This window comes from Gadus macrocephalus, chromosome 10 (assembly GCF_031168955.1).
Source record: "Gadus macrocephalus chromosome 10, ASM3116895v1".
NCBI lineage: Eukaryota > Metazoa > Chordata > Actinopteri > Gadiformes > Gadidae > Gadus > Gadus macrocephalus.
This window is the reverse complement of record NC_082391.1, coordinates 15,376,716-15,399,115: the sequence shown is the minus strand read 5'-3', so window position 1 is coordinate 15,399,115 and position 22,400 is coordinate 15,376,716. Positions and strand designations below refer to the sequence as shown.

The following is a 22,400-nucleotide window of genomic DNA, read 5'->3' as shown; positions in this document are numbered from 1 at the left end:
TATTCCATTTAGGATTAGACGGGGTAGCTGGGTAGACGGGGTACCTCTATTCAACTGTTTACGATATATACACAAATCAGTATACCAGTAGTTACTATTGGCCTCAGTCTGCTAGGGGGCTGACGTTGAACACAGAAATGGCTTCAGTCAAGTACATGTACAGAGACAACCTAACAGTGGTATAGGGAATATGCACAACATGGTTCATAGGTTTACAACAGGCCTTTGTTCGGCAGCCCTTACAAAGAGGAAAACATAGCGACACATGCACACACGCATGAACACACACACACACACACACACACACACACACACACACACACACACACACACACACACACACACACACACACACACACACACACACACACACACACACACACACACACACACACTAAGGAAATGTCAGGAGCTGAAGTTCACTCAGGCGACTGCAGGGGTGGTGGTGCTGTACACATGCAGCCTCTGGTGTGATACGGATTCCTCCCAGCTGCAGTAAAAAGCCAATCCCTTCAGATATTGTAGTGTAAGTCAGAGCTTCTTCCATACTTGTATTTGCATGTGGTAAACAGTTTGGTTTACAGGTAGGATGCAGACCAGAATATATCAACAGCCACCTATCCAGGATAATGCAAACATGTTTAGTACATATTGATCAAACAGGCTTTTAAGGACGTGGTAGCACACAATAGACCGCCCTGGCTCATGGAGTCAGACCTAACTTCAAACCAGCCTTCAGTTGAAATCAGAATGAAAAAGTAATGATAACACTACGATGACATAATGACTTCAACTGCTGCTTATTCAAAAGCTGGGCAGTATTTGATATGCAACTGAAATAAAAACCGAAACTATATCTGCTTTTACCCTCCAGGCTGTCCTCCCCGAAATGACCCATCAAGACACATTCTTCATGTAGAAGCGTCTGCATTTTCCTCCAAGCATAAATTAATTAAGAAGAAATAGGCCGTGTGGTTAAAATGACCCACGTGATTAAAATGGTAATTCAATTGCAGTCTTGGAAACGTCTACAAAGAGGGCTCTGAGTTGAGGGGGAAGTTCGCCTCGTAGTAGTAGGCTAAAATAGTAGGTCTACTCCAGCTATTCCTAAACTATAAAATAGAACAAACCTTCGATTATTGTAAATAGTTTAGGTAAATTAACAGCTGGGCTAATCTATACCGTAGGCCTATTTGTGTCATCATGAGTTTTGATAGTAGGCCAAGGCATATATATAGATAGCCAGATTAACGCCTGTAGGACATAAGGGATTCACATTTGGTTGTTTTGTAATTTATGACACCCCTTGCATCGTACAGCATGGAAACAAGTGTACGTGCAACTCCGTTATTCATATGACATGGGGTTAAAATAAATAGGCCTACCACAATACACTCAATAAGTGCAAATAAGGAAAGTGCATTTTTGCCGCGAGTCATTTTGTAGCCTACTTTAACTGATTGTGTTACTGAATGGCCTTATGCATTGGAGATAATGATAGATAATAGGTCTAGACGCACACAAACTAGTTTGCTCGTTTCCTCAAAGCTGACAACGACTGCAGCGAGCAACCCATAGGATTAACCGAATAACAATATATTGAGCCAATCAATATCTACTCAATCAACTTCAACAGAAAACACCCGATATTTTTCGAGCTCGACGTCTGTTCTCTCTCAATTTCGCCAAAATAGTCCACTTCAAATCTATATATTTTCATTTACATTTATCATATTCGTATGAAGTAATACGACCGCCGCCCCCCTACCACGCAGATGGTACAGTCCATATTGTGAAGCGGCAGCGTCCCCCCCCTCGTCGCACTGGAAACCTGTGTTCCTCTCTGTTATTTCAACCACGTCTCTGCTCTCAGACTCTCTGTGTACACAGGGATGCGGGGGAATCCGTGAAGTCGTGAGGGCTGCGGTTGGTTTCAAGGCGATGAACGTTCACGATCCTCAGCTCAATTGGAGGGAAGACGCAGCGCTACCGCTGTCCGCATGATAGAGCTTACTTAGTCACATTAATGTCGGTTCTATCATTCCTAGACGAGTAGAAAAGAAGACCCGGGGAGAGTGTCATAAGCCGCGTTTGACAGGTGCCCGTCGGCTCCGCTACCGGTCGGGCAGACGAGATGCCGCCCGTTCAAAGGACGATGTCGGACCTCCGGTCCCGTGCCGAGGGTGAGTACACGCCGCCGTGCAGGTGTAGGGAGCCGTAGGATAATAAGACAGTGCTGGATGTGGTCCGCTGTGCCACTGTAAGGCGGGCAGCTCTATGGGAAACTACCCGGTAACTTGCTAGCTAGCGCTCTGACTGTTAAGCTACCAACTTCATAGCCCACCCATCACCTTGTGCTACCGCAGGCCTGATCCTGTCGTCAGGTTTGAGACAGGCTCGGCTTGATGAACCGCCTCGTCGGCCGTGAGGGAGAAAAAAAAAATGACACTGATAAATTCTTATTCGACACTGTAGTCCTGAATAAGTATGGTTGTAACTGTTACATATCTTTAACTTTCCTTTTCACCACGGTTGTCTCCATTAGAGAAAAGGGGGATGCGAGCACATTGGTCAACTTGACTGAAGACACAAATGCATGCATGTTTACTTAGCAAGAATGACCCCACATGTTGCTTGTTTAACTGAGCTGCAGTGCAGCTATTACTACTACGACCCCCCCCCCCCCCCCCCCCAATTGTATGGTTGCTTCGTACTTGAATTCGTTAGAGAGCTTGCTTTCAGCAAAGCAATATGTCATACAGTTTTCATTAGTTTGTGTACAGCTGAGAGCTCTAAAATAAACCCTTTTACATTTACTTTCCATCCGCTCTATAGCTATTTACGTAATGGTATCCTGGCTGCAGCACTGAGGGGCTTCAGGTTGTGATACGTGAACATTGCATTCTGTTGTGTATTTATTGGTGAAATTATCAATAATTCAGTTTCAGCACATATTCTTGAGAAGGCTATTGTCTATTGCTGCTGTTGCTGCTGCAGTCAAAAGAGCTAACACATAAATTATGCAGCACTTTATGCTGATTCCCTCCGAAAAGCCTACCATGACAGACAATTTTGCTAAGAAAGGGCATTCTTCCTCAGTAGGACTAGCTACGATATGCAATCCTTCTCCTTACCTCCTCCACCCATTTTTCTCCCCTTTAAAGCGTATCCCTAGTTGTAGTGATCTTTGGGTTATTTTAGGCTTGGAGGACTACCAAGTGCCCCAGCATTCTAATGTTGGCAACCTCTAATCACTCACTGCATTGTTAACCATGTTACCTGATAGCACCCACATTCCCGAATCCACCCCGTAGCGGCCTACATGCCCCCACCTCCCCTGGGTTTTATTATTTAATCACCCCAGAACATCGGCCGTAGTGTCCATCCAGAAAGGGCAGCCCTCTGCCAGGCTTACCAACTAATCCACCCATGGCCTGTCCATCATCCTCCTCTGAGTCACACTTCCCAGACCCGTCCAACACGTGTCACAGCGCTGGCCTCACCTCTTTGTCTCGATCTGTTGCCACAACAGGTTTGATCCAAGACACATGGGGGTTCTGTGGCACAGCACTGTGATACGGCCGCTGTCAGTGTGCAGGTGTTCATTAAATTTTAATTTGTTTGTTTTTTTTGTATTGACTGAGAGACCGATGCAGCTTATTTTATTATTTATTATGTCTGTGTGAGCGGTGCATTGTTCAGAAGCTCCAGCGATGAGCGGTATGATAATGGGTTTTGCAGAAAACAAAAAGGATTACAATCCTGTTTGGGCTGTCTGATGTTTTTTTGAAGATTCAAAAGAGAAGCGTCAGACCATCGAGGTACCAGCTCTGAAAACGAGAGCTGTTCAGTGGCGAGAAAGTGCCTTACCCCGTACATTAGTGGAGCTCAGAGGGCGGCTCGGGACATGAGGGCGGATGGGGGATGTGGATGAGGGAGGGTGAGCCAGTGAATGCCAACATCAAGGATTTCTACCTGATGCAGGCTGCCTGCCTGATACAGAGAAGCCAGTGGAGGCGATACTAACCAGTAGAAACAAGCTAAAAATCTGCCTTTTGCAGTCAATCTTTCATACGACAGAATGCTATTTATTTAGCTATATTATTTATCATCATCATTCTATAAAATACAAATTAAAGCTAGTGCTTATCAGTGGGCTTATCTCACTTCTTCTTATTCTTCCGAGAATACATGCATGTCACAGTGAAGAATCAGTTCCTGCTCGACTGTGGCTTTGTGAACATCACCGGCGGCTAAGCCTGTGTGTGAGTGGTGCTCACAGCCCAGGGAGTGCAGGAGACCGCTCCCTTCTGAGTGGCTGCTCCAGAGCTGCCCGTGTGCCCAGCGGATCACTGGCTGATAATAGCGCTGCACAAAAGCCCAACACGCTACTAAATCCCCTGTCTGGGGGGGGGCGCTGGCGTGTCCTACCGAGGGCCCTGCAGCCTTCCTATTCTGTTTCCCATCTTCCACGGCTGTAGGACATCTCCCCCCGCCAACATTTTCCACTTTCCCATCCTGCCCTCCATCGCTAACCTGCAGCGATGTAATGTGCGCGTCTTTACACACTGGGTTTTCCCCGTCGTGTCGGGTTGGGTTCTGCTCTTCGGGCTACGAGGCAGTGCAGCAGTAGAGGCAGGTGGCTGTGTGGTGGAGGGTTTCTGAATGACTCTCTTGCAGGCATGATGAACACATGTAGGCTAAAATAACAGGGCATTTCCAATTGTTTTTGGAGTAAATGCTAGGTCTCTTGAGATTCTAATTTTCTTTTTTATTGGTTGACTTTCAGTTATTGATGATTATATATGGTGATGAGCAGAGAACTGGTTCATCAAAATGATCTTCTGACCAAGACTTTTGCACCTACCAGGCAAACCGAAACACCATAAGGTGGTAATTTATTGATTTTATTTGATTGTAAAATAAATAAGAATTTATTACTTGTTTGTCATCTTGATAAACAATATCTAGGCTGCAGACGTGTAACATAATTTATTATAATTAGATAGATCTTTGTAACGTCTGAATTAGTTAGGTTTATAATAATATGACAGAATAGATATCTTTGAAATTGAATGAGAAATGATCTCCTGTAGCTGTGATGGATAGAAAGCCGATACAACAAGCCCAAGCAGGCTGCCTCTCTATGCAGATGATTGCAGTTGGCAAGGTTTTCACTGCCCACTACAGTGACGGCACAAGTTATGTATGCGTTCTTCTTAGATTTAAATGATTAAAACCTTGCCTTCAGAGCTGTAGTAAGGTGAAATGCCATGCAAAGCTTTTCTAAAAACAGCCGCTCAGTACTGCCAATGCAGCATCTATGTTGCAAACATTGTTAGCATAGTCAATTACGCACTAAAACATTTTATTTTGTCTTTGTTGTGGAAAATGTATTTTGAAATTCAGCTTTATGTCTTTACCCCCTGCTTGCAGTTGTCCAACTTGAGGATGTGAGTGATCTATTTTATGAAATGGATTTGATCCTCTGATCTGGAGTCAGCCCGCAGCCCTTAGCAGTGACCCCAAGTTCAGATGAAGTCCTGTTTATGAGCCATTTAACGACTGCATGCCAAAACATAGGCTCAGACCGGAATGACGCAACCACGCACCAACTCCAGCATAACAGTCTTACCACGGCCTCAGAGACAGAACTCGTCTCTCTCTCTCTCTCTCTCTCTCTCTCTCTCTCTCTCTCTCTCTCTCTCTCTCTCTCTCTCTCTCTCTCTCTCTCTCTCTCTCTCTCTCTCTCTCTCTCTCTCTCTCTCTCTCTCTCTCTCTCTCTCTCTCCTCTCTCTCTCTCTCTCTCTCTCTCTCTCTCTCTCTCTCTGTGTGAGCTGAACATCAAATAACTAATCAATAAAGCGGTAAAATAAATTGTGAAAAGTGTGCGTGCGTGTTTGCCGTGATGATGAAACAAAAGGAGCTGGCTAAAGAGGGGTCTAGGACCCACACGCCCAATGAGAGGTAGGGTGGGTTTTGTCGCAGGAGGACTGCAAGGTCAGATGGTCAGGCATCAGGAGGCTGCACTCCAGTGGAAGGGAACACCATCAATGGTCAGCAAGATGAAACCAGCGCTGTCCTTGAGCCCCACGCCCCCCCCCCCCCCACTGTTTTGAGTCTCCGGTCATGAGACTGTTTTCTGCTCTCAGCTTGACATACAACTATGTCACCCCAGTGGCAATCCTGCCGGCTGACAGTTGACAGCCTGCTTCCAGGAATGGACTTATAGCCACTCTCAATTCCTGACTCCTCGTGTCCATATATTGGCTTTGGACTCATCTGAAGGTGAATTTGGCCTCTGAAACATCTTCCCACTGATTGTCTTTGCCTTTGGGGACTGAAGGGTGATTATAAATTGGGTATAACAACTTTACTATATTATGGTTAGAATTGTGTATAGAAAATACACCATCGTACAGACACGATGGAAAAGTGACAGTGAAAGTGATATGACTTAACGGTTTTGTTTTACCCTGTGTAGATCGTCTTATTCAAGAATGATATCAGAGTTGTGTTCAATAGTACAAGGGGGGGGATCAATAGTAAAGCTCCTACCAATAAAATAATCTATCATCATTGAGAGCTGGTGATTAGGCAACAGGCCATGCATAATAATTGGAAGGTCAATGGTACATAAGATCAACAATATATTGGGGGACTGGGTTTGATATGGCACCCTCGCCAAGCTATTTTATCAAATGGTCAACGAGCATCACTTATCCAGCAGGCCTGACCATTGTCAAAGTCTATAGTAAATTGTCATCAGGTGTGAAACCTATTTTAAATCAGGGAACTTTTGATAATGTTCCCTGATTCCTGCTTTCTGGATCATTTGAAGGGCTGAAATGATGGTATTCAGCAGCAGCACCTATTTTTCTGTGTACCTGAAACATTTGATTCTATTTTTTTCATTCAAATTTTCTAAAGCTAAATCGGGATTAACTTGCATATTCAGTATGTTTTACGTGAGAGGATGGGCAATGTCTATTAATACTATCCTTTATTCAAATGACAGTCATAAAAGCTTCTGAGACCCACTAAACAAGTGGTTCGACATCTAAAACCTCATATTAATAGATGACATAAAATAGACCATAACCCTAAACCCTTAAATGCCCATGGATCATTGTTTCCGGTGGTAAAGGGAGGATCGCCAGAGAAGGGGCCCATGGAAGGATTCCACTTCCATGGTGCAAAATGAATGTTTCTTTGGGAAACCGGGTGCAGCCATTCATTATCACTTTGAGACGCGGCAGATTGCCAACGTGGACGTGTCAAACCCAACGAGGCTTGTTGCCACGGCATCCCAGAAGTGGGGGGTGGGGTCTAACAATTAACAGTTGGTGTCATGCATTCACAAGTGTGCGCGGTTGTGGTGGACGTTCCGTTCGGTTACTTCAGTAACAGGGCTGTTATAATCAAAAGTGTGTACTAGAAAGTCCAAAGGATCTTTTTCGGTTTGACTATGTCGAAGGCTCGGAGCGACAAACAACGAAACAATGACTGACGGTGGCATTTAGAAATGTAGGATTATTTCCATCCCTCCCCTGCCATTGCTGAAGGATGAGGCTCCTGTCATTCGCAGTGGAAAGGTTTTCTGTCCCTGCTGATCCCATGCTAAGCCACGCCAGCCCTGTGATGTCACAGCCCACCCCCAGCTGCCGGGGCTAGCCCTGTTCCTGGAGTAACCATCGGTACGCTTCCCTGGCCTAAAGGCTGAGGGGTGGGGGAGGGGACACCGCGGAGGCGGGGGCGGGGGTGGTGGTGGTAGTAGTGGTGGTCGTGGTGAATTCCGCGGTTGCCCTGTTGTCGCGAGCGCTGCTTACAAGCACAGTGATCCGATAAGCGACTTATGGACACTGGTGGGTGGATTTAGCCTAGATCCATATCCCATCTCTACAGATTTTCACTAATTCATAAACTCCAGCAGATCAGATCAGGTCCGTTCTCTGCGCTTTGTCTTTTCTTGTGAATTGATGACGGCGGTGGCAGCGGTGCGTACTGAAATATTTATCTGGTCTAAATGAGTCATGTTGAGATCTGTCAACGCTGGTGATAAGCTCATATAGGGGCCGTGTGTTGGTGGTGAAGATCTAGGGCTGTCAGACCTAAGAGATGCTCAGGGCAGGGACGGCTGGACGTTCAACCGAAAGTGGACACACAATGGCATCCAGAGTGTATTCAACGTCTCTAATACAACACAATTTCCAGATAATGCCGGTAATTAGCACGGGACAAATGTAGGAGAAACGTGATATGATCCTTTGATTCAATTGCATTGTGCTAAAGGGAGGTTGGCCAGCTGTTTCAGAGGAGTGGAAACCAGTTGTATTGCAATTATGATATTGAAACATATGATGTAGAGCCCCTTCCAGTGTTGACAGTTTGTTAATTGCAACTAATGAACAGAATGTTAATTGCCTTTGGAATATTTTGATGTTGACTTAATCATTTTTATGACTTTGAAAATGTCAACACGATTTTAATTGCGTCTTAAAAATTAGTAAAAAGTATTGCCATGGTGCAGAGTTGGTTGAATGTTTAGAGGTATTAAAATCGATAAATTACTAACACTAAACACAAAAAAGCAATACAAACAAAAAACCCTTGCAATGGTACCACTGATCCCCTCTAACCAATCATGTCACTGCATCCCCTGTTGTGTCGGTCTCCTCCGTAAATTACTAAGCGGCACCGTCTCTCTGCTACTATGCGTGATCGAGGTGCTCCTGACGGGGGTTTGGGTTTGGCTGAATCGATGGGAGAGCCTCATCCACCGTGGCACCACTGAATGAATGAGTGTGGGAGTCTGGCACGATCCAATCTCGTGGCCCCGTTTTTCACGGCCTTATTGACCAGCCAATGAATCTTTTGCCTTCATTAGAGCTTGCTCAATACTGGGCTGCCGTTCCCAAACACATCGCCCTGGGCATCTTATTCTGGCCGATGTGAAATCTCCCAATTATTTTTGATCATCTTGAAGCTGCTACATTTACATATATATTCAGAGTGATGGGTCTTTTCCTGAAAATACCCCTTGTAGGCCTGTGCTTTTTTACAATGAAGCCATCTAGTGTAAATCACTACGACGCACGGGCGATGTTGAAGGGAAAAAAAGAAAGAAATCCAATATACCACACATCATTATTGATGGCCTCATTCTTACACAACCGTGGATGGGCCGCAATTGCAGAGCGGTATTAGAAAGGGCCGGACTATGGTTCTGAACCTCAGGGGGGTTTCGTAGGCCATCATTAGGCCCATTACCCTAGGTATTGTTGGCCATAACACCTCTATCCCCTTTTTATTGCGACTAGGTGTTTAGGTTGTGAGGACGCGAGGTGTGAGATTGGAAGGGCGAGCTAAGCAAACAGACAAGGGGCGAGCTGCAGTGATTCTACATGACTCGGGTTTTATTGCTCCTGTCACTCTGCCATTGGTTGCATTTAATATTGCTTGTGTTGACAGTCTTACAGCCATTATCTTGCATTGATGTGGTAGTGCTTGATCTGGCCCCATCACCACCCAGTTAGGCCGTATACCAAGGGAGAGAGAGTGTGGTATTTTAAAAGCACTCTGCAGTGTTTATCACAATGTGCATATCCGATGTGACTTGAATTTTGATGCATTTCGGTAAGCTTCTTATGGATATTATTATCGATCATCCGGAAACTTACTGTATAATGTTTCCACCAAATTGGAAGCAGTACAAACTAGACAAGTCACTGTTGAATTGCAACGTGCATTGTATTGCTATTTTTAAGTTAACTTTTGAAACATTGTGATTTTTGCATAATGTTCAAGTGCAAAACAACATGTCGAGAATACATTTGATAACATGGGGAGACCATGAATTTACCTATAGATTATTTTCTACTTCTTATCCTTATTATAAAAATACATTCCAACACACTTTCTAGCTGTAGCAAGACATGTCCAGAGGAAAACGGGGAACTAATGACACTGGTTCACTTGGGAGGTTAACCTTAGTGGACACTTGGTTAACTTTAATCAACCATTAACAACTTTGCTAAACTTTTGCAAAGCAATGGCCCAAACACATAGCAGCTAAGCTGATGCTATATCAGGCCGAGGGGAATCTTCCCTGGCATCTGACTAGTTCTATTAAAAGGTCGCCTGGTTGGATTTACACATGTTGTTATTTTTGAGCTTTGAATATCGTTCCAACTCATGTGCCACGAAAAGGGTTTCCCTGCGCTTTGTTTGTGTGGGTAAAAACTATGCCTTAAAACCGAGAAGCAGAGCCCAAAATGATGTACTAGGGGATAGAGCGAGAGAGGGCGAGGGTCTTGCCCAATGCCAAGTGTCGTGGCAATTTCTCTATCAGAGTTTGCGTTTAAGACAGATGAGATATTTAGATGCAAAAAGCACACAATACTTAGACAATAGGTAGACAATTGGTGGTACGTTTGTAATAATAGTATAGTACAAACAAAGATACATCACAACATGCATCAACAAACAACATAACAGGCATACACTACAATAATCTGAGGCCTCAGATGGGAGTTCGCCCTGCGTCTTATTTCATACTCTAAAGGTACGCTCGGAAGTCCACTGAGTGACTAAAGTCAGGAGTTTTTATACACTTGGATCGGATCCTTGAGGGCAGTGGGCCCCCAATATGCCAAAAGCCTTTGTTAACCAGATGTTAATCTATTGATTGCAGTTCCTTAATAGGTTGAGAAGGTGGTTGAGGCTGTTCCTTATCACCTTTTGCTTCTCTGCGCTCCCCAGGGGTCAAGGAAAACAGGCCCAAACCAAACTACAACACGGAAACGGAATGTGAAACCAGATTACATCACATGAAACACTAAGATTTACATTTTAGAAGACCCTGCAGAATAGCAGGATGGCAAGATCATGCACGGAATAGTATACACAACCAAAGTTCATAAAGAAAAACGTGACATGTGGATTTTCCATCACACAAGGCATGCTGTGTCCAGTTTTTCCCTAGTGGGCACCCCATCCGATATGTGTGACCCTTGTGAGCATTGTTCCGCCCGTCTGTCTGCTGGCTGACACATGGGATAATCCTGACATCTGGCCCGTGTCCAAACTCATTATGACACTTGGTGGCATTGATCCCTCCTCTTGGGGCTTCCCCTCCGGTGCCATGCTGTCCTCCTACTCCCCCCCCCCCCGCCCCCGCCCCCCACACTTCTCCGGCCACTCATTTAAAAAAGAACCCCAGCTCTCTCAGCCTCCCCTCTGTTCATTTCCTTCCTAATTCTCCTTAAAGCTTCACCTTTTTTTGAATATGTCTCCGCTAAGCTCTGATATGCCGGTTACGGGCTAACTGAATTAGGGTGATGACGTTGGTAGAATGCGTTAGTGCCTGGTAGTAATGCATGGTGGTCAGAGACGAGTTAATGTTCATCACGGCTGTTCTCACGCCCCCCCCCTGCCACTGTAGGCTGTGTGGTTGAGCTGCGACTCTGCCCGCGGTAATTGAAACGAACGCGGACGGAGCCAGGGAAGTCCACCAGGGAATACTAAGAGCAGTTAGCGAGCAGGAATCTGTGCCATTGGCTGGGTCCGCCGTCCACGCTGCGTTCATGGGTGGCAGCGACTGAGGAAATTAAACTGACATGACGGAAGAGACAAATGCCTCTGCAGGGGGAGGTTGGGACAGGCTATTTTGAACCCCCCCCCCCTTGTTGCCTTCTGCTAAATTATCCTACCGCCTCCCCCTGAAAGCCTGGCTGTTTGATGTCGGTGCTGTCCCAGCTCTTAATGTCTCCCATAGCCGAAGTTTAGCCTAGTTCTTTGATGAGGATGTCACTTTTTGTATCAAATTCACATTCCAATTAAGGCTGTTTCTATCAACAATAATAAAACAATCTGTTTTTTATCGATTACAACTTTTTCTCTGGTCAATTTTGCCAATAATTTAAAGCAAGAGATTTTTAAGCATTCAATTTAAACCAATGTTAATCTGTTAAATCTTTTATTGCATTTGTTATCAAAAAATCTTTAAAGCAATTCCCTTTTGATGAGAAACCTATGGCCTATGGTCATTAATTCGCGTAGTAAGGCTATTCTAGTCCTCTTGCATAAAAAACTGATTTGACTACATATTGACTTTGGATAAACTCCTCGTTACCACATGCAAAAGGCTGCCCCAGAGTACGTAGGTGTTCAAAGGGGGTAAATTGAATTGTCCCAGTGCCAGGCATCCCTTGCGCAATGCACCACCTGGCCATCTCCAGTATGCAGGCCCCTGCTGGGAGGAACCCATCCTGAATCTAGAGGGGTCCCATCAGGCACTTCTAAAGCTGTCGGCTACTTTACACACACGCTATGCTCCAGTTTCCATGCGCAAGCACCTGAACTCTGGTTTCATCCACCCTGGCACACGCACGGTTTCTCTTTTATTGTATTAGATTATTTATGCTGTGATTTATCAATGGGACTCATGCAAATGCCAGCCCCCAGCCCCCCTAAATAGGTTGGGGAGGACTTTTTTTAGCGTAAGCTGGACTCCATCTCTCATCTGGTGGTAATGGACATGTTCTTTTGGAAGAGCATTCATCAACATTACTCAGTGGAGATGTGATTCAATTAGATCTTTTGTCACTGAGTCTGGTTCCCCCACTGTTGACATGACAGAGAATGGTCTGTTGCGATGCATGGTTGTGGCCTGTTTAGGCATATACAGCTGAAGGCTGATGTGAAGCTAAATGTGTGTTTTTATGATTCCTTAAGAAAAGAATATAGAAATCTTGAATTCTGACCATCCGACAAGTCATTATTTTAAATTGTTCATAAAGACGGGCAAAATGTAGACCATTTTACAATTCAAATCATCAAGACCAACACTTTGAGTTGGTGCTGGTTACAAAATATGAAGCAGGATGAATTAGTTAATTAGCATGCAGCCCTGCATGCTGCCAGCCCAAAGTCAATTAGAAAGTGGAATCCAACTTGGCTTTTGGATCCTTTTTCTTTCACCTCTAGCCACGGCTGTCTCCTTGTCCTGAACACCTGTTCGTGCATTCAGCTGTACTATTCAGAAATCCCAGCTAAGAGCCTTGACTGAATCTGAGGTACCTGTAATATTGGAAGCAAAGAACAAATGGTGAAACAGTGGAAACTATGACGGAGCCAACTAGATATAATGAGAATTTGCACATACTTAAAATGCTGCTTGTGCTTAAATGAATTCTATATCGTAAAAAAAAGAAAAGCATCTGCATCTACTGTAGATTGGATCTCCAGACTGTGAAGAATGTTAAAAACACAAACCACTGCTCGCAGGTCACATTTATTTAGGACGTTTAGCTGACACTTTTGTCCAAAGCATCTTAAAACCATTCATTTATTACTTTGACTTGTTTTTTTTATCTCTCCAATGACGTTGTGCACCCGCTAAACAATAGAGTGCAAAGTCAGAGACACGCTTAGATGTGTTGCCTGGAATAGAATTCCAGGTGACCGGGTCAATTTGAGTCTTGGACCTTGTTCTTATTCAATCTCAACTGTCGGCACTCGGCACCGCCTGGGCTCTTCAGGGACATCTTGGAGGACCACCAAGGCTTTGAAGTACTGACCGGTCCGTCCTTTTATCCAGATAGCTAATGGTAGTTATGATGAGGGGTCTGTGTAGAAATAAGGCCTAAAAAATAAATAATTTTGGTTCCTGTTGGTTGTCAGTTGAGGTCATGGGTAGGTAGGGAATTTATTTCATTTTTTTTATTTTATTTTTTCCAGCGGCAGCGAATGATAGGTAGGTTCTTTTTCATTTAAAAACGAGAAAATTCGCTCATCCTTGTACAGAATGAAGAGGTGCTGTACAAAAACGTAGTTATAGTTTGCATCAAAAAAAAAAAAATCTTTTTTTTTTATTTATTTTAACCACGACATGCAACGTGACTCGTCATCCGGAAGGGAAACAGTAGGAAACAATGACATTCCTTATGTGTGTTTTCTCCAGCCGGTTTCTTTTCAAATAAAAAATTGCAATTTGAAACTAACATTTTATTGTATTCCAGCCACCTCCTCAGCATCAATAAGGGAGCACATAGTTAAAAAAAAAAATCCAGGTTTCTTTTGTGCTAATGCCACAGGCCATTCGTTTAGCTAATTTCCTCAGGCTTTTTCATGTTCTCTTTAGGCTCCTTCTTATAGACCTAAACTGGTTGTACTGCAAGGACTCAACTGCAAGGACTCAAATAATTTGAATAACTGAATGATCCGAAATCCCCAGTAGAAATAAAAGGTTGCAGCAAGCGGGTGGGTTAATTGTTTTAGATGGGTTTAATAACGAATGTATTAGAACACTATTTAAATGTTAAAACATGGTCAAAGATACCAAAAAGCTGTGACTAATAATAACGGGTAAGTCATTTAATTAACGTCACTATAGCAAGGTGTGATGTTTATGGTGTTCCTTCATCCACAGAAGTGCAGCAGTAGTTCCCCTTTGCACAAAAAAAAAAAGAAGACACCATGTCCATCCACTAATTAGCTTTAAAGTAATCTCCTACTATGGAAGCTGTGTGCTTTCTAATGCAAGGCACAGGTTATCAAAATGACATCATACAGTATATTGTCACAATGCATGCTTTTCCATCGCGCTGCTGCTGATCACACCAGCTCTTGACAGAACACAGCACGCTGACATCGGCCAGCCCCAAAGGGAGACACAACATCAGTTCTGCCTCAATCCGATGAATGGGTTTCGTGTTTCTTTGTAGTGGCGTTTTCCCTCTCAGCAGCGGGGACCAGCCTCTGGAACCATCAAACCCTCTCGACACTAATCCAATAACCCACCTACGCTGCTCTGTCGTCTGGGTGGGCCGTTGCATAATAGTAGGAGAATGGCCAACCCCAGATGCCCCTGGTGACGTGATGGGTTGGGTTGGGGGGTGGGGGGGGGGGGGGACGACGACGACTGGGTATTTTTAGCCCCGGAGAACACATGTGCGGTAGAGCGGGCTAGGTGGAGAGCTAGAGAGAGAGAGAGAGGGAGAGGGAAAGAGGGATGTTGGCACAGTCCTTCCCTACTAATCCTTTGTGAGAGGCCAAGTTATCACTTAAATGACCAGATATGTAATTAAAGATATGGAGTTGACGGAACGTGAGGGAGATTGTGTCGGATCAGAGGGTTGACGGAAATAAAGGGATTAGAGTGGAGGGGGGGGCAGGGGGACTTGAGGAAAGGGAGGGGGGTGTGGATCGCATACCCGCCAAGGCCTCTGGTTACACTGGCCTCATACTGTAGTTTGTTGTTGTTGTTGACTTTTCAAAGAGGCACTGCCCCCCCCCCCCCCCCCCCCCCCCCCCTCCCTGTTCCAACCCTTTAAATGGAACTTCCTTCAACTCTAAATTTAAACACGGTTTAAACACTCACCCTCAATCCCTCTTTCCCCCACCCCTCCCCGCCCTCCCCCCTCACCCCTCCCCCCTCCCCCCTCACCCCTCTCCACCGGCACCAGTGCAGAGTCTACTTTGGAAGGCAATCCCAAAGGGAACTATGCGTGGTGCAACCGTAGCCTGTGCACACAGTCTTTAGGGTCGTCTGGGCATCTGGCGCGAGCGGGCTACTCTCTACCCGTGTTCCTTATGTTCCTTATCTCATTCCCATCTCGTATGACATTTTACCCGTCCTAGTGGGATTTAGGGTTATTGAAGAAGTGAACTGTTGATGAGTGATATGTGTTTACTTCTATCTATTACAATGTGAATATGACCTATGGAAACTTTTTAATCTGACACTGGGATTTCGGCCAGCAAAAGCTTTTCTAAAGCGTGGTGGTGGGGTACCTTACTGCTATGAGCTCGGTCACAACATGAGCCAGACCATCTAGGTTGTGATCAGGTACATTGGAGAACAACGTAGGAAAGGGCTGGGACTGAATGGTCCACACCGATGGTTAATGCACTTAAATGACGTCTTACCAAAGCCTATCTCTCTTTCAATTACCACTGGCAGTAATCAATAATTATCAAAGGTAAGACCGGTTATTTTGTGTGTGCTAGTGTAAATCCATTGCAGATGAGCATTGCACAAGTGTGCACAGACCTGCTGGTTTTATTTAATTGTAGGTATTTTAGGTATTATTTAGACTTTGGTTTTTTGCATACAGCAAGTTACTGTGTTACTACAGCGTATTCTGTGTATGATGTTAACATGCCAATGTTAGCCTAATGCTTTATCATTTGTATCAAGTTAATGTCCATACAGTTTGGCCAGTGATGTTACCTTTTAATATTATTGGAGTAGCAGTTGCAACATCCATCAGTGAAGTGCTTTGGTTAATTTGACTTCCCGCCGGTGCCCCAATACTAAGAATAAGAATCCGTCTAGACGCCAATTATGGTTTCTGAGCCAAGAAATGTGGCCAGGGAGGTCCAGCCATCTGCAAAGGGTGAAACAAACGCATCAAATCTATATTCAGAAACCCTCTTGGATGCAGATTCACTGTTCACCTCCCAATCTGACGGCATTATCCTCTCCAGCCAGCAGGAAGTAGAAATAAACAGTTTTTCTCATGACTTCTAGCAGTCGTTGTCACCAAGATGAAAAGACAATGCAAGGAAGCTCCCCGCGAAAAGACAGCACATTGGTGTTTAGAGATCGCCTTCACATCTTAGAGTCCTGAAAGATCAAATCTTAGGGTCCCGAAATATTGCAACACGATTTGTTGATGTTCTTATGTGCCAACTGCCAGTGCTGCGTATTAGTTCCATGAACTTTCTTCACCTGTAACCTTGCACTGTGGCTAAAGCTTGGACCGAACATCTGTTCATCACATGGCCAGCAGAGGTCAAATGACATGCTCTGAAGTGTCCATGGTGCATTCATAGGGTACTGCATGTTCTCTTATCTACCTCGAGATGGCCAGCTTACCACAGCCTGCCACACTCTATCCTGCTGATTCCCTCACCCTTGCCTTGTCATGAGATCACTTTGTACAGAATGACCATAAGTCCGCCTTTGACAATAAAGCACTTTGGCTTCTTGTTTGTAATGCAGGTTACAAGAACACGGAGGACTCCACGGAGAAGACGTCGATGGCTGACCATGGAGACAGCCGGCTGATATTCGTCAACCAGCAACAGTATACAAAGTTCTGCAGCAACAGAGTCAGGTGAGAAGCGGTCTGAAATATGATGCTCATGCAGTTGTACTATATTGATCAAGGAACCAGTGTGACGCATGAAACAGTATTCAGGGATATATATGGCTATGGAACATCTATACTCTTATAGTTCGTCTCGGGTCAAATACACCATAGTCTGTAAGTCACAAACTGTAAACTATAACTGTGAAAGCTTCCTTTGGATGGTGATAACGCAAAACTCCTGTGCTATGTTCATTTCTATGCAAGCCACAAACCACATGTCTTTAGACCGTTCTTTGGCCTCTCCAGATAAAGAGACCGTGGCAGTTCCAAGACTTATCTCTGTGTCATCAGAAGAGGTTTGCAGGAAAAACTGAACTCATACATACCCTGTCCCATATCACATGGCCCACAACGCTAGCTGCTAGCATGTTTGACTGGCAGTTGGAAAGGCACCACTTTATTTATTTTATCACAGCTAATTTCACCATTTCTCGCTTAACTTTTATTAGCCAAATACCAATTTCTGATCACCGGACCAATTTCTCTGATCTGCGTGTGATTGATATTGGGACGTTGGGATCGAGCCGGTGTCCAGTTTGAAGAGATATTCGCACATTGTCTTTTACAGCCTGATAGAATTGTCACATGGAGCTGGTGAGTAGGGGTTTCCATCCTGGAAGGTGACAGAAATAGAGTGCATAGCAATGGCCCAAGGACAACCTTAGTCATAAATCATCCAGCAACAGCCTCTGGCCATAACGCACACCGGCGGCTTCCCCTTTCAGGATTATTGTTTAATTATATACACACCCTATATATATATATATATATATATATATATATCTATATATATATATATACTAGTATATCATCATACTATATCTTTTGTTCTGTGGTGGTGACGCATCATGTCTATCTGGTCGTCTTTGGGTGCTGCTATTGTTAAACCTGAATTTGGTAACCAAGACGCATTCTGTCACTGGTGTCAGTGTTTCCCCCACGGTGTGACCCCTCACTTTTAACCCCGGCCCGCCCTCTCGCTCTCTGCTTCTCCCTCCACAAGTCCTCAGAGACTAATAAAAACGGGCCAAATGTAGTTATCAGCGGTGAGGCTGCCACTCCATGGCTCTCCCTCACACACACACGCCTGCTCCTTTGCGTCCTCCAACGGGGTCCCTCGGCCGAGGCCTCGCTGTCACACGCGGGTCAGGTCCGCACGGGGCGAGAGGAGTGGATGGGACAGCAGTGGGTTGTCTGCATCTTTTTCCGCCCGAGCCGTGTGTGTGTCTGGCGGCGGTGCGTGAGGGGAGCCTGCAGCTGCCTTAGCGCTGGAAGGTCAGGTCCCGACGGACCGGATGTGATAGTACGCATTCCCGATGCATGAGCCGCTCTGAAAAGGGAGGAACACAAATCCTGGAACACACAGATGGCAAAGGAAGAAGGTACAGCAGAAGGGGAGCTTTGGGGAAGAGGGAGAACATGGCGATGGTTGGGTGGGTTGACACCACGTGTCGTTGACCCTTTGTTGAAGAATTATTCACGTGGTTTAGATGGGAGCTGCAAGACTAGATCGAGAAGTAGTCATTAAGGCCCAATCCCATTTCTACCCCTTACCCCTCCCCCTTGTTTTGAAGGGGTAAGGGGAAGGGGTAAGGGGTAGAAATGGGATTAGGGGATTGGGCCAAAGACTCTGGAATGAGGTCTTTATACAAATGAATTAGATGGTTGAGTTGGCGGTGATGTTGCTGGTTGTCCTCGAATCTTTCCAAAGCTCTGTATTTTGTTTAGAATTTGATCTTCATTTCATTCTTACTTTGCCTTTATTATTTTTTTAGAAGTGTCCACCCGATAATTAGTGATACATCAATGTAGTGTGTGACTAAGGGAGGGTGAGTAATATATTCAGTTTTGTCAAATCAATCATTTTATCATACATATTTCGGATGTAAAGCTTTCCTGTGACAACTACAAATTGTAGCACAAGACAAGATCTTTAGAAGGCCGGTTTTATGCTGACACACACAGCCATAAACACAACACAATATGCCCACAAACAGAGGTCCAGGTTATAGCAGTAAGTAATGGTACCACTGACAGATGCATGGGTAGTTTATCAAGGTGTGAACGAATAAAGGCCGGTCCAACCAGTCCCTCATCTTGACTTGGGTCTCTGTTGAGTTGTCCATAACTATAATGATGACGAGGGGCTTGCATTTAGGTGGGAAAAATACAGACTGAAAATATACTTCATATAAAAATCAATATCCAGACCTGTCCAAGTCCTTTCGCTATAAAGAACTGCACTGCGAGTTTTTTGTTTTATTTTCACAGCTATACTCTTTCTGCTTCCCTTTGACAATGTTTGACGTGGACAGTTTGGACACACCCACGAATCCAATGGAACGTACCTGATGGCATTATGTAACTCAGCCAGCACTCACGTAGCAGTTTATCGGATTAAGGTAACTCTTTATTTAGTGGTTGGCTCAGAGATTGCACCGGAGCGGGAGGTGGCAGCACTCTGTGCCTCATGCTGGCCTGCAGGCTGGATACGGGCAGCAGCAGGGCTGATTCATCATCAACGATTAGGCCCAAGCAGCTCTTCCTACCCCGGGAGGAATAGTTAGGGATTAGGCCGACGACAAATGATTCCCCCTTAGACCACGGTACAAAAACACGCAAAGGACGCTGGACGGACAGATGCATTAATCTCAAAGGTCAATGGTGATTTGTGACAGACACTGAGATGAGATTAGAAAGGGATAGCTAGAGCCTATCCCTCCACAGGTAGCCACAATCCCGTCACACATCCATTCATTTATTTCTGTGTTCGTGTGTCCCTGGAGGACCACCATATGCAGGCATGCTGTCCATGTGGTCCTGCCCATCAGGACTAATCATGTTAGGCTACCACATCAGTCAAGAAGGATAATCTGAAAGAGATAAAAACGACTTTGCTTGGCTTCAAGCGCGTGTGCTTGACTGTTTGTTCATACACACTTATGAGATGGCAAAGCGCTGCCTGTGGCTTGGTTTAAATCAAGGTGTGTGTATATATATATATCTCCCCCTAAAGTGCCTGTTCTGACCGGCCCTTTAACACAGCTGTAAATCATGCTGCTGTAAACCTAATCCAAGCTCCAATCAGCGCTCCAGCCTCAGCCCTCACCCCTACCCTCCATTCCTGGCACCGGCCCTCACGTCTGGGCCTCCCGTCAGCCAGCGTCCCTCTGCCGCTGCCTGGCTATCCCCTAGCTCCCAGGTTTCCTCTGATTATTCTTTATGGTCATTCAGTCTACCGGCCCCTGCCACCACACATCCATCACCAACACCCACACACACAGACTTCACAAACATACACACAAACACACACACAGCCTTCGGCCTGTTGCAAATGTTTTAAATAGTATAAATTAATTGAATGCCTGTGTATTGAATTACATCAGCTTTTTACCACCCATTCTATGAAATGGGAACCAATGTGTGGTTTGACAATGCCAGTATTCCCAATTCACCTCCTACTCTGTTGTAACCGGGTGTGACTTGTGGTCAACCTCAGGAAGTGTTCCTTTAGTTAACATGTCGTCTGTTTCCCTTTTGCCTTCTCTCTCTTCCTCCAACGCCGCCGTCCCCAACCTGATCCCGGGGCCTGCAGCACGGCCAAGTACAACCTCCTCACCTTCCTCCCCCGCTTCCTATACTCCCAGTTCAGGAGGGCGGCCAACTCCTTCTTCCTCTTCATCGCTCTCCTGCAGGTAAGGCGCAACAGTGACGTGCGGCCTCGCGAACAAGGTCGATTTAGCGCCCCGGGATATCTGTTATAGACGATACCCGGGTACGGGATTAGAGTATAGCCTTGGCGTTAACATTGCGAACGACGTTGTTTATTTTTTAATCGCCTTCTGCCTCGTCCTTGACGTGATCTCCACATGTCAAGGCTCTATTGTATTCTAATCATGCATACGTTATGGCAAACACACACACACACACACACACACACACACACACACACACACACACACACACACACACACACACACACACACACACACACACACACACACACACACACACACACCCTGTGCCGTTGTATTATCTTTATGAATAATGCATGTTTATGGGGGCCCTCTCCATGAGAGCCTCGATTTGACGACGGGCTCAGGATATATATATTATACCATACATAATGTGGTGAGGAAATGCATTGGTTGCAGTAAGTGGACAATATTTCATTTGCTGTTCAGTGCCCAGTGTGTGACAGGGCTGTACTGTACAAACCATGAAGTGCATAAACATACCGGTATGAGTACATGTGTTGCAGGGACCAGCCCAACCTTCCTGGCCACAAGCTGATACACACACATTAGCTGTTTCTTAAAGATGATCTGATCCAAACAAATGAATAACAAATTCGTCGTTGACGAATACATACTCAACAAGTTGTGTGTATACACATCCACACTTATGACCGCATTGCAGGGGAAACCACAAAAGGGATTTTTAGTCGACAATCACCATAAACCTAATCATGGAACTTTTGGGAGTTCTTCTGGGTTTACTCCTCCTCCACCACCACCACCACCACCACCACCTGTGATCCCAGTTAAGAGCACTTAAGTCCCCCGCGCCCACTCCTCCATCGATCGCAGGGGCGCACACTCAAAACGAGCCCGAACTCATGTGCCAGCCAGGAGAGAGAAGCCTTCAAATGCCCCCCGTGTGTGTCTCTGGCCACGTTGCTAGCAGCCCTTCCACGTGACGCCGGGGTAGGCCGTTGAGTGGGCCAGGCCCCCCCCCCCCCCCACCCAGCGACCTTGCAGCCCGCCTGCCTTTGAAGAGCGCAGTGTTCGTTACCTGTTGTGTCACCACGGCAACAATGAATAAACATGTATGCTAATTAGGAGAGGCGACTTTTAATTCATTTATTATTCATTTTAGCTCTTCTTTATAGTTTGCTGTCCTGTGAGACCGTGTTTGGCAGTGGCTGGCTCTGCGAATTGTAGCTATCTGATCATTATGGTGCATGTGCACGTCGATTAGTGGGTATTTAAAAAGTGTTTTGGGGTTTACAATTTTGGTTTGGTTTCTATTTCTAAAGGTTGATTTGTACAAAGAGAATGGCTCCCTGATTCATACATAAATGCATATAAATAATGGCAATTACAATATACCTCAAGGGAATGCCAGAATCCTTTTTTAGATAGTATCACAACCTTTTAATTTGATCATGTTGAAAAGGCTTTTAATGTGGTGATACTATATAATTTGTACCGGTTCATGTACTTCTTCATGGCTCGAAGA

General features: G+C 45.1%; 1 protein-coding gene across 2 annotated transcripts in view; it reads left to right on the top strand.

The window, feature by feature from the left end:
• The first annotated feature begins 1,790 nt into the window (after positions 1-1,790).
• The window catches only part of atp8a1 (ATPase phospholipid transporting 8A1), an 89,840-nt gene continuing 69,230 nt past the window's right edge, over positions 1,791-22,400 (top strand). For both annotated transcript variants that reach the window (XM_060062738.1, XM_060062739.1), the window contains exons 1-3: positions 1,791-2,183; positions 17,009-17,123; positions 20,755-20,854. In XM_060062738.1, the coding sequence (XP_059918721.1) occupies positions 2,135-2,183; positions 17,009-17,123; positions 20,755-20,854 (264 nt within the window). In that variant the 5' untranslated portion in view covers positions 1,791-2,134. The remainder of the gene's footprint in view (positions 2,184-17,008; positions 17,124-20,754; positions 20,855-22,400) is intronic.